General features: G+C 47.3%; 1 protein-coding gene across 1 annotated transcript in view; it reads left to right on the top strand.

The window, feature by feature from the left end:
- The window catches only part of CIP2A (cellular inhibitor of PP2A), a 172,627-nt gene that overhangs the window by 118,549 nt on the left and 41,766 nt on the right, over positions 1 to 12,312 (top strand). Inside the window, exons 14-16 of the mRNA XM_082247297.1 lie at positions 2,996 to 3,182; positions 3,999 to 4,073; positions 4,154 to 4,264. Coding sequence (XP_082103423.1) covers positions 2,996 to 3,182; positions 3,999 to 4,073; positions 4,154 to 4,264 — 373 coding nt within the window. The remainder of the gene's footprint in view (positions 1 to 2,995; positions 3,183 to 3,998; positions 4,074 to 4,153; positions 4,265 to 12,312) is intronic.

Genomic DNA, 12,312 nt, shown 5'->3' with positions numbered 1-12,312 from the left:
CCTTTGGTCTCTCTTACGCTCCTCGGGTCTTCATGAAACTGTTGGCCCCAGATTTAGCATTACTACGTCAGCAGGGGATTGCTGTTCTGGGGTACCTGGACAATCTGCTTTTACGAGCAGAGTCTTTGTTTGCCTTGAGGACAACTTGGAGATTATTCTGCAAACGCTGAGGGAGTTCTAATGGATTCTGAATCTTCAGAAGTCCGCCCTGGTTCCGTCCACAGGCCTAGTCTCTCTGGGTCTGACTCTGGATTCGTGTTCAGCCAGAGTGTTTCCTCGGGAGAAACTTCAAATGTTGCAGGAGGCAATTCCGCTTTTGCTGACCAGAAGACGGTCGTCTCTCAGATTGTGCTCAGGGAATCTGGTCTGAGAGAGTCCAGACTACCCATCAATGTACTGGAGCTCCGAGCAATCAGACTTTGTCTGGATCATTGGACAAGTCGTCTCCAGGGTTGTCATGCAGATTCTATCGAACAATGCCAAGGAATGCCATGTCAATCACCAAGGGGGCACAAGAAGTGTCCTAGCGGCTCGGGAAGTAGCCGGCATTCTAAGGTGGGCAGAAAAATTTGTTTCAGCCCCCTCTGCTGTGCACATTCCAGGGGTGGAAAATTGGCAAGAGGACTATCTCAGCCGACTGGCGTAAGACTAGGGAGACTAGTCTCTTCATCCGGAGGGGTTTCATCAGATGTTTCGCCGGTGGGGTACTCACGAGGTGGATCTGTTGGCCTCTCGCTCCAACAGGGAGGTTCAGAGGTTTGTGGCACGGTCTCTGGATCCTCTAGCCAATGCTACAGACACTTTAGTGGCTCCATGGAGTGATTTATGCCTTTCCTCCTCTCCAGCTACTGCCTAGACTACTACGCAGGATCGAGGGAGAAGGGATTTCAGTCATCCTAGTGGCTTCAGACTGGCCTCACCAGACTTGATACGCCGATCTGGTATGGCTGGTCACCAATGCTCCTTGGAGACTCCCTCTCAGGGAAGATCTGCTGTCCCAAGGGCCGATCTTCAAGCCTGCTTTACAGTCGCTGGCTTTGACAGCTTGGCTGTTAAAAAGCCAGGTGCTGAAGGACAGAGGGTTGTCGGACTCAGTGATGCCTATGCTGTTAAAAGCTAGAAAATCTACTAGAAAGTTTTACCATCGTACGTGGAAGACCTACATTACGTGATGTGAATCCCTCTGGGTTTACCCTTTTCGGTGGCTCAGATCTTTGCTTTCCTCCAACAAGGGATTGAGCAGCGCCTGGCCTTGAGTACCAACCATCAAGAGCCAGGTCTCGGCCTCGCGGTTTTCTTTCAACGCCCATTGGCCACACACTCCTTGGTGCGTACCTTTCTCCAGGGTGTGAGACACTTGGTTCCTCCAATGCGGTCTCTATTGCCGCCGTGGGATCTCAATTTGGTGTCAGTTCTCCAGAAGCCTCCCTTTGAAAATATTTTGGAGATTCCCCTGCTTACGTTGTCTCAGAAGGTGGCCTTTTTTGGTGGCCATTACTTCGGCGTGCATGGTGTCTGAACTGGCGGCATGGTCTTGTCGTTCACCTTACCTGGTTTTTCACAGGGATAAGGTGCTTCTGCATCATGTCAGTCGTTCCTTCGGAAGGTCGTCTCTGACTTTCATCTGAATAAAGACATTGTGTTGCTCTCCATGTCCCAAGCCTAAGCATCCTAAGGAAGCTGGCTTGCACTCCCTGGATGTGGTTCGGGCAATAGGGGTGTATCTGGCAGCTATGGAGTCTTAGGAAGTCAGACTCACTATTTTGTCCTCGGATGGACCTTGCTAGGGGCTGGCTGCTTCGACCATTTCCAGATGGATCAGACAGAGTGTGGTTCGGGCTTATTCTATTAAGGGGTCCTCCTTTCCCCGTCAAGGCGCACTATACTTGGGCGCTTAGTGCCTCCTGGGCCTTCTGTCATCCGGCGTCGGTAATTCAGGTTTATAGGTGGCTACCTGGTCGTCTGCACACACATTCACAAAGTTTTAAAAAATTGATGTGGATGCTTCTTTTGGCCACAAAGTTTTGCAGCCTGCTTTTTAGAGGACTTATCCTCCTTGAGGGTGTGTTTTTTTTTTATTTTTTTTTATTTTTTTTTTTTCTGGTGAAATCCAGTTGTTGACAGTTGCGCTCCCAAGTTACCTGGTAGCTATGTTTAGCCTTGGGGAAGTTTCATTTTTTTTCTGCTGTTCCCATCCCTCATGTTTGACACTGCTTTGGGATATCCCTATAGTCAAGTAGATAAACTGTGTCGGTCAATGAACGAAATAAAATGGCATTTTTTGTCTTACTGTAAAATCCATTTCTCTGATGTTCATTGAGGGGCACAGCACCGGCCCCTCTATGGAGTTTGGTTTTTTCCTTCTGACATTGCTTGTTACAAAACTGAATACCTATAGCAGGAATTGGGAGTATACCCCCAGGGACTACCCCATAGGCGTGCTCAAGCTTTTTCTCTGTCTAGTGTCCTACTCTTGTAGGAGGCATTATAACCCTACGATCAAGAACAGGAGGAGCTGTGTCCATCAATGGCCATCAGAGAAATGGATTTTACGGTAAGACAAAAATCCCAGATTTCTAATTTTTGGTTTGCATAAGGGGTGTTTAGTCATGAGTTTGAGCGATTTACATCATAAAAAGATGAGTGCATCCACAGTGCAGAGGCAGTAAATGGCACCAAACCTCAAAGCAATTGTAAGGATCAATTTTTGGCCTATGGCACCTGTTTCTGGTAATAGTTTCCTTGAGCAACGCACACAATCGTTCAGAAAAGTGATGGACCGCTCTCGCATCAGAAATGTGAAAGACTAGCCCCTGGTGCGCTTTGTCATGCCTTTAGTATACTTCAGAATGAACATCTGAATTCATAGGTTTTGAGAATCCCAAAGAAAACTTTATAAATGTAGTATATTGTAGTTACTTGTGATTGAACTGCCTAAAGTTGTACAGCCTGTGTGATCAATACCAAGATTTATAATATGGTCTACTAATTTTAGACTTGGGGAAAGCATTGCAGCTAACAATGCCTACATACAGCAAGAAACTGAGCATCCAACAAAGAAATTTGGAATTCAAGCTGTTACGAACAACTGTAGATCCTCACCGATGTCAAATTTGAACAGTGTTGACATATCTTCTGCCAATATCCAGGATCTCATACATAAACTTCAAACAGGAATGGAGGTAAATTTATAATATATATGCCTTTGAACGTGTATCAACTATTTTTACATTGGAGTTACACACAGATGAATGAGTAATAGCAGTGATGCATCCTTCTTCCCCCTTGCCTGCCTGCCAGGTTAGATGGCATTCTGGAGTTTTCAGTCATGGCCCTTCCACACAGGCGTTTAGTCGGGATCAGTCTGTCTGTTTTTCAGCTAGATCCAGACTAAACTACTATGTTTGTCTATGGGCAGCTGGATGTAAACAAATTATCCATTTACCTCCATGTCAGGTCCGTTTTTTAAACAGAACAAGATTGTGCCCTTTTCAGTTTAAATGATCTAAACAGATGTAAATGGATGCTGTTTGTTCCATTTATGTCTGGTTTTTAGGCAAGAAATATTGTTGTGGTTTACTTTTGTCACCTATGATTGGTTTGGTTTCTGCAACTAAAAAAAAAAAAAAAAGTATATATACTGATATGATCTTCACTAATGTGCAAACTGATGTCAACTGACCTGAAGACAGATGTGCAAACTTATGTTAACTTATGTAACCTAAATCCATATTCATGAGGTTTTACTTGCCAAAAACTGACACCCGCATGAAAGGTTCCTCAGAGAGAGACTATAAAGAAAAAACGCTGCTGTTGTTTGTCTTTAGAGAACCCATATTGCTCTGTAAATCATGTGTGTGAATTGTGAGCAGGTCCATTTCTGGCTGACCCAAAAACCCTAGCCTGACAACACTAACTGAATTTGCCTCAATCTTGATTCTACAAGTTCATCTCCTATTACTGATGCTGGTTACTAACTTCCTTTTTAATTTTACTAGATGAAGGAACAGGGGAACGATGTGAGGATTTCTGATTTAATGGATGTTTATGAACAAAAGCTTTCTGCACTAGCAGTAAGTATTGCATTTTAAATTGTTTCTCAGAAAAATTTACAGCAATTGTAATGTAATATTATGTTGTGTTCTTTGTGCAGTCTAAGGAAAGCAGGCTGCAAGACTTACTGGAAGCCAAAGCACTAGCCCTTGCACAAGCAGACAGACTGATTGCACAGTACCGGTGTCAAAGAGCACAAGCTGAAACGGAGGTGAGAGGAAAACTGTACAGAGTTGTCTGTCAGTTCAGATGGACTTGACAGCTGAGTTTATGACCTAAGTTGATAAGAGTTCCCAGTTTGCACTTGTCCTTCATCTTTCCCAGGAATTAGTATACTGAAGCATTTTATATATAGCAGTACTCCATTTGAGCTAGTTGTGTCAGAACATGCCGCATATTATATTTATTTATATACAGTGGGTACGGAAAGTATTCAGACCCCCTTAAATTTTTCACTCTTTGTTATATTGCAGCCATTTGCTAAAATCAGTTAGGTTCATTCTTCTTCCTCATGAATGTACACATAGCACCCCATACTGACAGAAAAACACAGAATTGTTGACATTGTTGCAGATTTATTAAAAAAGAAAAACTGAAATATCACATGGTCCTAAGTATTCAGACCCTTTGCTGTGACACTCGTATATTTAACTCAGGTGCTTTCCATTTCTTCTGATCATCCTTGAGATGGTTCTACACCTTCATTTGAGTCCAGCTGTGTTTGATTATACTGATTGGACTTGATTAGGAAAGCCACACACCTGTCTATATAAGACCTTCCAGATCACAATGCATGTCAGAGCAAATGAGAATCATGAGGTCAAAGGAACTGCCTGAAGAGCTCAGAGACAGAATTGTGGCAAGGCACAGATCTGGCCAAGGTTACAAAAAGATTTCTGCTGCACTTAAGGTTCCTACGAGCACAGTGGCCTCCATAATCCTCAAATGGAAGACGTTTGGGATGACCAGAACCCTTCCTAGAGCTGGCCGTCCGGCCAAACTGAGCTATCAGGGGAGAAGAGCCTTGGTGAGAGAGGTAAAGAAGAACCCAAAGATCACTGTGGCTGAGCTCCAGAGATGCAGTCAGGAGATGGGAGAAAGTTGTAGAAAGTCAACCATCACTGCAGCCCTCCACCAGTCGGGGCTTTATGGCAGAGTGGCCCGACGGAAGCCTCTCCTCAGTGTAAGACACATGAAAGCCTGCATGGAGTTTGCTAAAAAACACCTGAAGGACTCCAAGATGGTGAGAAATGAGATTCTCTGGTCTGATGAGACCAAAATAGAACTTTTTGGCCTTAGTTCTAAGCGGTATGTGTGGAGAAAACCAGGCACTGCTCATCACCTGTCCAATACAGTCCCAACAGTGAAGCATGGTGGTGGCAGCATCATGCTGTGGGGGTGTTTTTCAGCTGCAGGGACAGGACGACTGGTTGCAATCGAGGGAAAGATGAATGCGGCCAAGTACAGGGATATCCTGGACAAAAACCTTCTCCAGAGTGCTCTGGGCCGAAGGTTTACCTTCCAACAAGACAATGACCCTAAGCACACAGCTAAAATAACGAAGGAGTGGCTTCACAACAACTCCGTGACTGTTCTTGAATGGCCCAGCCTGAGCCCTGACTTAAACCCAATTGAGCATCTCTGGAGAGAGCTAAAAATGGCTGTCCACCAACGTTTACCATCCAACCTGACAGAACTGGAGAGGATCTGCAAGGAGGAATGGCAGAGGATCCCCAAATCCAGGTGTGAAAGACTTGTTGCATCTTTCCCAAAAAGACTCCTGGCTGTATTAGATCAAAAGGGGGCTTCTACTAAATACTGAGCAAAGGGTCTGAATACTTAGGACCATGTGATATTTCAGTTTTTCTTTTTAAATAAATCTGCAACAATGTCAACAATTCTGTGTTTTTCTGTCAGTATGGGGTGCTATGTGTACATTCATGAGGAAGAACAATGAACCTAAATGATTTTAGCAAATGGCTGCAATATAACAAAGAGTGAAAAATTTAAGGGGGTCTTTCCGTACCCACTGTAGATATCACTTGCAGCAGCGCTCAGGAATGGTGGCATTCTACAAGACCGATCATAAGAATAGTTGAACTTATTCCATCAAGCAGATGTTACTTCATAGAGCGTACTAGCAGGAGCACACCTGTTTTCCCAGCATTGTCATAAAATGATGCCAGACCCTGATGAAGGTTAATGCTAGAACTGCCAGCTGTCAGTTACTATGAAATGGGCAGCTCCTGGGCTTAAAATCCTGCTAAAGAAGTCTCAATAAAAGCTCCTTGTATCACAGTACAATACAACATAATGTTGTTGCATGGTCCTTGAAGAGATAGTGTTGTGACATAATTTTCAACAATCATCGTAGTAGTGATAACCATGCCAAATAGCTCTGCTATAAGGGTTTTTTTGCTTCTAGGTGAATGAAGAGGGGAAATGGACGGAGTCTCCCTGACCTATCTTAGACCTTTTATTAAGAAGAATTAATTGGGTCAATTTTAAAAGTGTTAATAAAAAAAAAAAACTCACCCGTTAGTCCCCAGGTACCAACAAGTATTTGCATGCTCTGAATGACATCCCCATTTATGCTCATAAGCATACACAATATCATTCAGAATTGGAGTGATCACACACCTGTGTAAATTATGTTTTTCTTTCATTCATTGACGGACACAGCTCATGATCTTCTTAACCATTGGGTTAAACTGTCCCCTACAGGATCAGAACAATAGGCAGAAATAAAGTCTGGCTACGCTTATGGGCAGTCCCAGGGGATAGGTACTCCGTTAAACGCCTCGCAAGGTCGCACATGACCGGGTCTCGGCCCAAGTTGCAGCGTTCCTCCTGGTCAACAGCCCCCCCATTTCAATGGAGAGGGGTTCTGTCTGGAGCGGTGCCCACCTGTTTCCTGGTATGGTGAGTAGTTGTCCCCCCTCCTCTCTCCCCCTAGAGGGTTTTGGGGTGGACGTGGGTCCCCCCTTTGGATGGTCAGACCCCTGGGTTCCCTTCCTTCCGCAGGCCCCCCCCCCTCTTACCGAGTCCCTCACTTGCCCACCCCTCCACATATTTTGGGGCTGTTTGGGTGGACTAGCCACTGTTACTGGGGTTGTGGCAGGGCGCTTACTAGCCATTGGGGGGCCAGAGAAGGTGCACCGCCGGCGACCTGACGATCGACTGTGCGGGTGGTTGTACCTGGTGGGGGTTCTGCCAGGGCCGCCCATCCTGCCTGGATCTGTCCCTGAGGCCTGGTCTCCCTCCTGGGTCCCCTGTATGCCTCGTGGGGCCGCCATTTTGTTGTAGCCTGTGTATTAATAGCGGCCATGTTTGTGTAGTCCAGCAGCTATTTTGCTGTGGTTTGCTATTGAAAATAGCAGCGGCCTTGACAGTGGAGCACTGTGGGTGGCGATTTTGGTGGTAGGAGCCCCTCCTCATCCCCTGGATGATTTTACTTCCTGATCGCTGCATGTGTAGTGCATTATCCTGGTGGCTGCAGGCACTTGTTTCTGTGGGTGATAAGTCTGCTGGGGTCCTCTCCCTCTCTGCTGAGGATTGCTTGGTGCCTTGTGCCTAGCAACCAGGGGGTGCTGCCAGCGCGGTGGGGTTCGTCCCTTACCAGTGTTTTACACATTTTGTGGGCTCACCCTGGTAATTCATGGAGTCTTGATTACATTTCTCCACCTGATCCCCCTCTCTGAGGCTACGGGTCCTATCCATGCACAGACAGCGTTCCTGGAGTCCCTTGTGTCCCGGGTGAAGGTAGCTTTGGGACGACGGGCTAGCAAAAAAAAATGCCCTAGCCTTCCCTGTCTCATCAGATCCTGAATCTGATTTGCCAGCCGCGAACGTGGGTCACCCTGATGGGTCTGCAACCATGCATCTGGAATCCTCTGATGGTGAGGATGATTCCTCCACTTTTGCGACCGCACACAAATAGGCGCTGGTGGATGCACTGATTGTATCTGTGCGTGAGTCCCTAGAGATGGAGGATGCAGCTGAAGCTGCAACAGAGATGCAGGTACCCTTTGGCACTCACAAGCCATCCAGGGCGGCAAAAGGGTTTCCAATCCCTGCCTATTTTGACAGAATTGTCCCAAAAGTGTGGGGACGACCAAAGTGTCCCTGTGGAGTCCCTAAGCGCTTTACTAGGCGTTACCTCTATGAGGAGTCTCTTCTTAAGAAGTGGACTGTACCACCGGTGGTGGAGCCTCCGGTTTCCAGTTTGAACAAGGCAACCATGATTCCGGTTGAAGAGTCCCCGGCCTTTTAGGGTCCGGCTAACCGGAAGGCGGAGGCTTTGGCCCGCAATATGTACACTCTGGCTGGTTCGGCAATGAGGCCGGTATTCACCATTGCCCTAGTGTCGCAAACTCTTGACCGGGTGGGCTAAGCTCTTATGCAGTGACCTGGAGGGGGGAACAGCTCCCACCTGCCTTTGCTGAGCTGGCGGGCCAGCTGGTCCAGGGGCTGCAGTTTATCTGTGATGCCTCCTTGGATGTGGCTCCCCTGATTGCTCACCTCTCTTGCTTTGGCAGTGGTCCTTTTACTCAAGTGCTGGTCTGCGGATCAGACTTCAAAAAAGGTTTTGACTGCTCTTCCTTTCCAAACAGATCGCTTGTTTGGAACTACCCCGGATGACATCATTAAAGGTCTCACCGGGGGGGAAGAGTACTTTTCTTCCACAGGCTACTAAGGGCAAGGAACCTTGTCGTAGCCTTCCTTCTCAGCTCATAAGTTTTTTTCATCCCTCAGGGTCGAATGACAAGGGCTCAAAGCCTTTCAGGGCTTATTCAGGAGGATTCAAATGAGCCTGGTCTGACAAGCCAAGATCGGGCGTCTCCTAGCCCATGGATAAGGCTCCTTCAGCATTAAGGTGCTCCCTCGCCCGTAACGGGGGTGGGGGGACGTCTTCACTGGTTTCCGGAACCGTGGACTTCCCTCGTGCAAGACAAGTGGGTCCACGTAATCATTCAGTCCGGCTACAAGATCGAGTTTCGCTCTTCTCCCCGCAAAGGTTTTTTCCTTCCAAATTGCGCCTGTCCCAAGACCGCTTACAGGGTCTGTTTGGGGCGGTACATGACCTGTTCCGTCAAGGGGTGATTGTCCCGGCTTCCGATTTCGGAATGTTTTCAGGGTTTTTACTCAAACCTGTTCACAGTCCCCAGGAAAGGAGGGCAAAGTGCGTCCAATCCAGGACCACAGTGTGCTCAACTGCTTTGTGTGCGGGTACAGAAGTTCAGAATGGAATCCATTCGAACGGTGCTGGCATCCCTGTGTCGGGGAGATTTCTTTGCCTCGATCAAGGATGCCTACCTTCACATTCCAATATGTGCCAGTCACCAGCATTTTCTCTGCTTTGCTGTGGGAGAGGAGCATTACCCTTTGGTCTCGCCTCTACTCCCCACAAAAGTCTTAGACCCGGTGCTAGCTTAGGTACCCCAACAGGGGTATCGCGGTACTGGGCTACTTTGGATGATCTACTCCTGGGAGCGGAGTCTCCCTTTGCTCTGGTGGAAAACCTGGAGATCACAATACGAACTCTGCAGGATTTCGGCTGGATTATGACGTTTCAGAAGTCTGCTCTGGCTCTGTCCACGAAGCTGGATCATCTAGGCCTGGCTCTGGACTCGGCCTTAGCCAGAGTGCTCCTTCCTCTGGACAAACCGTAGAAATTGCAGGCTGCAATTTGCCTCCTGCTGTCCAATAGATGGTCATTCCTCCGGACTTGCATGCGGGTGTTGGGCCTGATGGGGTCTACCTTTTGAGTAGGTCCTGTTGGCACGGTTCCATACAAGGTCTCTGCAAAGGGAAATTCTGACCGAATGGGACAAGACTTCGCAGTCTCTGGACAATCCGATCCGGATGAGTCTGGGAACGAGGGAGTCCCTGATATGGTGGCTTTGTTCTTCAGCTGGGAAAATCCTTCCTCCCTTTGTATTGGACAGTGGTCACCACGGATGCCAGTCTGTACGGCTCGGGAGGCGTCCTTGGCAAGCATTCTGCTCAGGGGATCTAGACGCTGGAAGAGTTCAGACTACCGATCAATGTATTGGAACTCCGGTGATCAGACTGTGTCTGGATCATTGGATGGATAGTTTTCAGGGTTGTCCAGTACGCATTCAATTAGACAATGCCACGGCCGTGGCTTATGTCAATTACCAAGGGGGCTCAAGAGGTATCCTGGCGGCTTTGGATGTAGCCGGCTTTCGAAGTTGGGCAGAATGGTTCGTTCCAGCCCTCTCTGCTGTACATATTCCCGGGGTGGAAAATTGGCAGGCAGATTACCTCAGTTGGCAGGCGTTGGACCAAGGGGAGTGGTCTCTTCATCCGGAGGTGTTTCATTGCGCTGGTGGCTCTATGGGGTCAGTATCGCCTGATTCCTCTCTCCTCTCAAGCTTCTGCCAAGACTTCTACGCAGGATCGCGGCAGAAGGGATTCCGGTCATCTTAGTGGCCCCGGACTGTCCTCATTGGGCTTGGTACGCAAATCTGGTGCGGCTGGTCGCCGACACTCCTTGGAAGCTTCCTCTCAGGGAGAATCTGCTGTCCCAAGGACCGATCTTGCATTCTACTTTACTGACGCTGGCTTTGACAACTTGGCTGTTAAACGCCAGGTGCTGAAGGATAGAGGTTTATCTGATTCGGTGATTCCTACACTGTTGAAAGCTAAGAAATCTAGGAAGATCTACTATCGTATGTGGATGACATACATTGTGTGGTGTGAGTCGCTTGGGGTTCATCCTCGCTCCTTCTCGTGGCTCGGATCTTAACCTTCCTTCAATGGGGGTTGAACAGCAATTGGCCTTGAGTACCATCAAGGGTCAGGTGTCGGCTTTGAAGGTCTTCTTCCAATGACCTTTGGCCACACACTCCCTGGTGCGTACCTTTCTTCAGGGTGTCCAACATTTTCGTCCCTACAGTGCAGGCTCTGTTGCCACCTTGGGATCTCAATTTGGTGCTTTCAGCTCTGCAGAAGCGTCCCTTTGAAAATATTTGTGAGCTTCCCCTGCTTACGCTGTCCCAGAGGGTGGCCTTTTTGGTGGCTATCACCTCTGCATGCAGGGTTTCGGAACTGACAGCGTTCTAAAGCCTTTCACCCTATCTGGTGATTCACAGGGATAAGGTGGTTCTTCACCCCTGTCAATCTTTCCTTCCAAAGGTTTGTGTCTGATTTTCATTTGAATGAGGACATTGTGTTGCCTTCCCTGTTTCCCAGGCCTAAACAGCTGAAGGAAATTGCCTTGCATGCCTTGGATGTGGTCCAGGCAATTATGGTGTACCTGGCAGCTACAGAGTCTTTCAGGAAGTCAGACTTTGTGCTCACGGACAGACCTCAAAGGGTTCTCTGCTTCCTCTGTGACCATTTCCAGATGGTTTAGATAGACGGTGGATGATGCCTATTCCATCAGGGGGTCAAGTACCTCCTTTCCCTGTCAAGGTGCACTCTACTAGGGCGCTTAGTTCCTCCGGGCCTTCCGGCATCAGTGACGCAGGTTTGCAAGGTGGCCACCTGGTCGTCGGTGCACACTTTTACAAAGTTTTATCAAGTGGATGTGATAGCATCTGCGGATGCTTCCTTTGGCCGCAAGGATTTGCAGGCTGCTGGGTCCCACTTTGAGGGTGTATTGTTTTTTTCAGGTGGGCTCCAGTTGTTTGGTTGAACTCTCGTTGCCTGGTTGGCTAATGTTTAGCCTTAAGAAATTTTTTTTTGGTTGTTCCCACCCTCATGTTTAACACTGCTTTGGGACCTCTCAATGGTTATGAATACCAGGAGCTGTATCCGTGAATGAACAAAAGAGAAAATGACTGACTTGACTTACCGTAAAATTAATTTCTCTGATGTTCGTTGACAGACACAGCACCCACCCCTCTGTGGAGTAGTTATTCTCCCGACACGGACACTGCTTGTAACAAAACAGAGTGGCTATAGCAGATAGAGGGGGTATACCCCCTGGGACTGCCCATGGGTGTAGCCAGAATTATTTTCTGCCTAGTGTCCTACTAAGTAAGAAGGACATTTTTAAAACTAAAAAATCTAGCAAATGAAAACCAATGTATCCACATTTAAAAAAAAAAAAATACACCTGACTGTACCAAAATAAACATTTATAAGGGTAAATTACAAAAGCTGACATGTACAAATGGATGTTTTGAGCTACAGAACAGAAGCAACTCTGAAAGAAAAATTTCTGGGTCTTGGGACCTATTTACACATCTTAACACTTGTTGACATGCATTTCCTTTTTGTTTTTAATAT

The sequence above is a fragment of the Pelophylax lessonae genome (genome assembly GCF_965119305.1).
Source record: "Pelophylax lessonae genome assembly, chromosome: 2".
Classification (NCBI taxonomy): domain Eukaryota; kingdom Metazoa; phylum Chordata; class Amphibia; order Anura; family Ranidae; genus Pelophylax; species Pelophylax lessonae.
The sequence above is the reverse complement of the archived record's forward strand: the minus strand, read 5'-3'. Positions and strand labels throughout refer to the sequence as shown.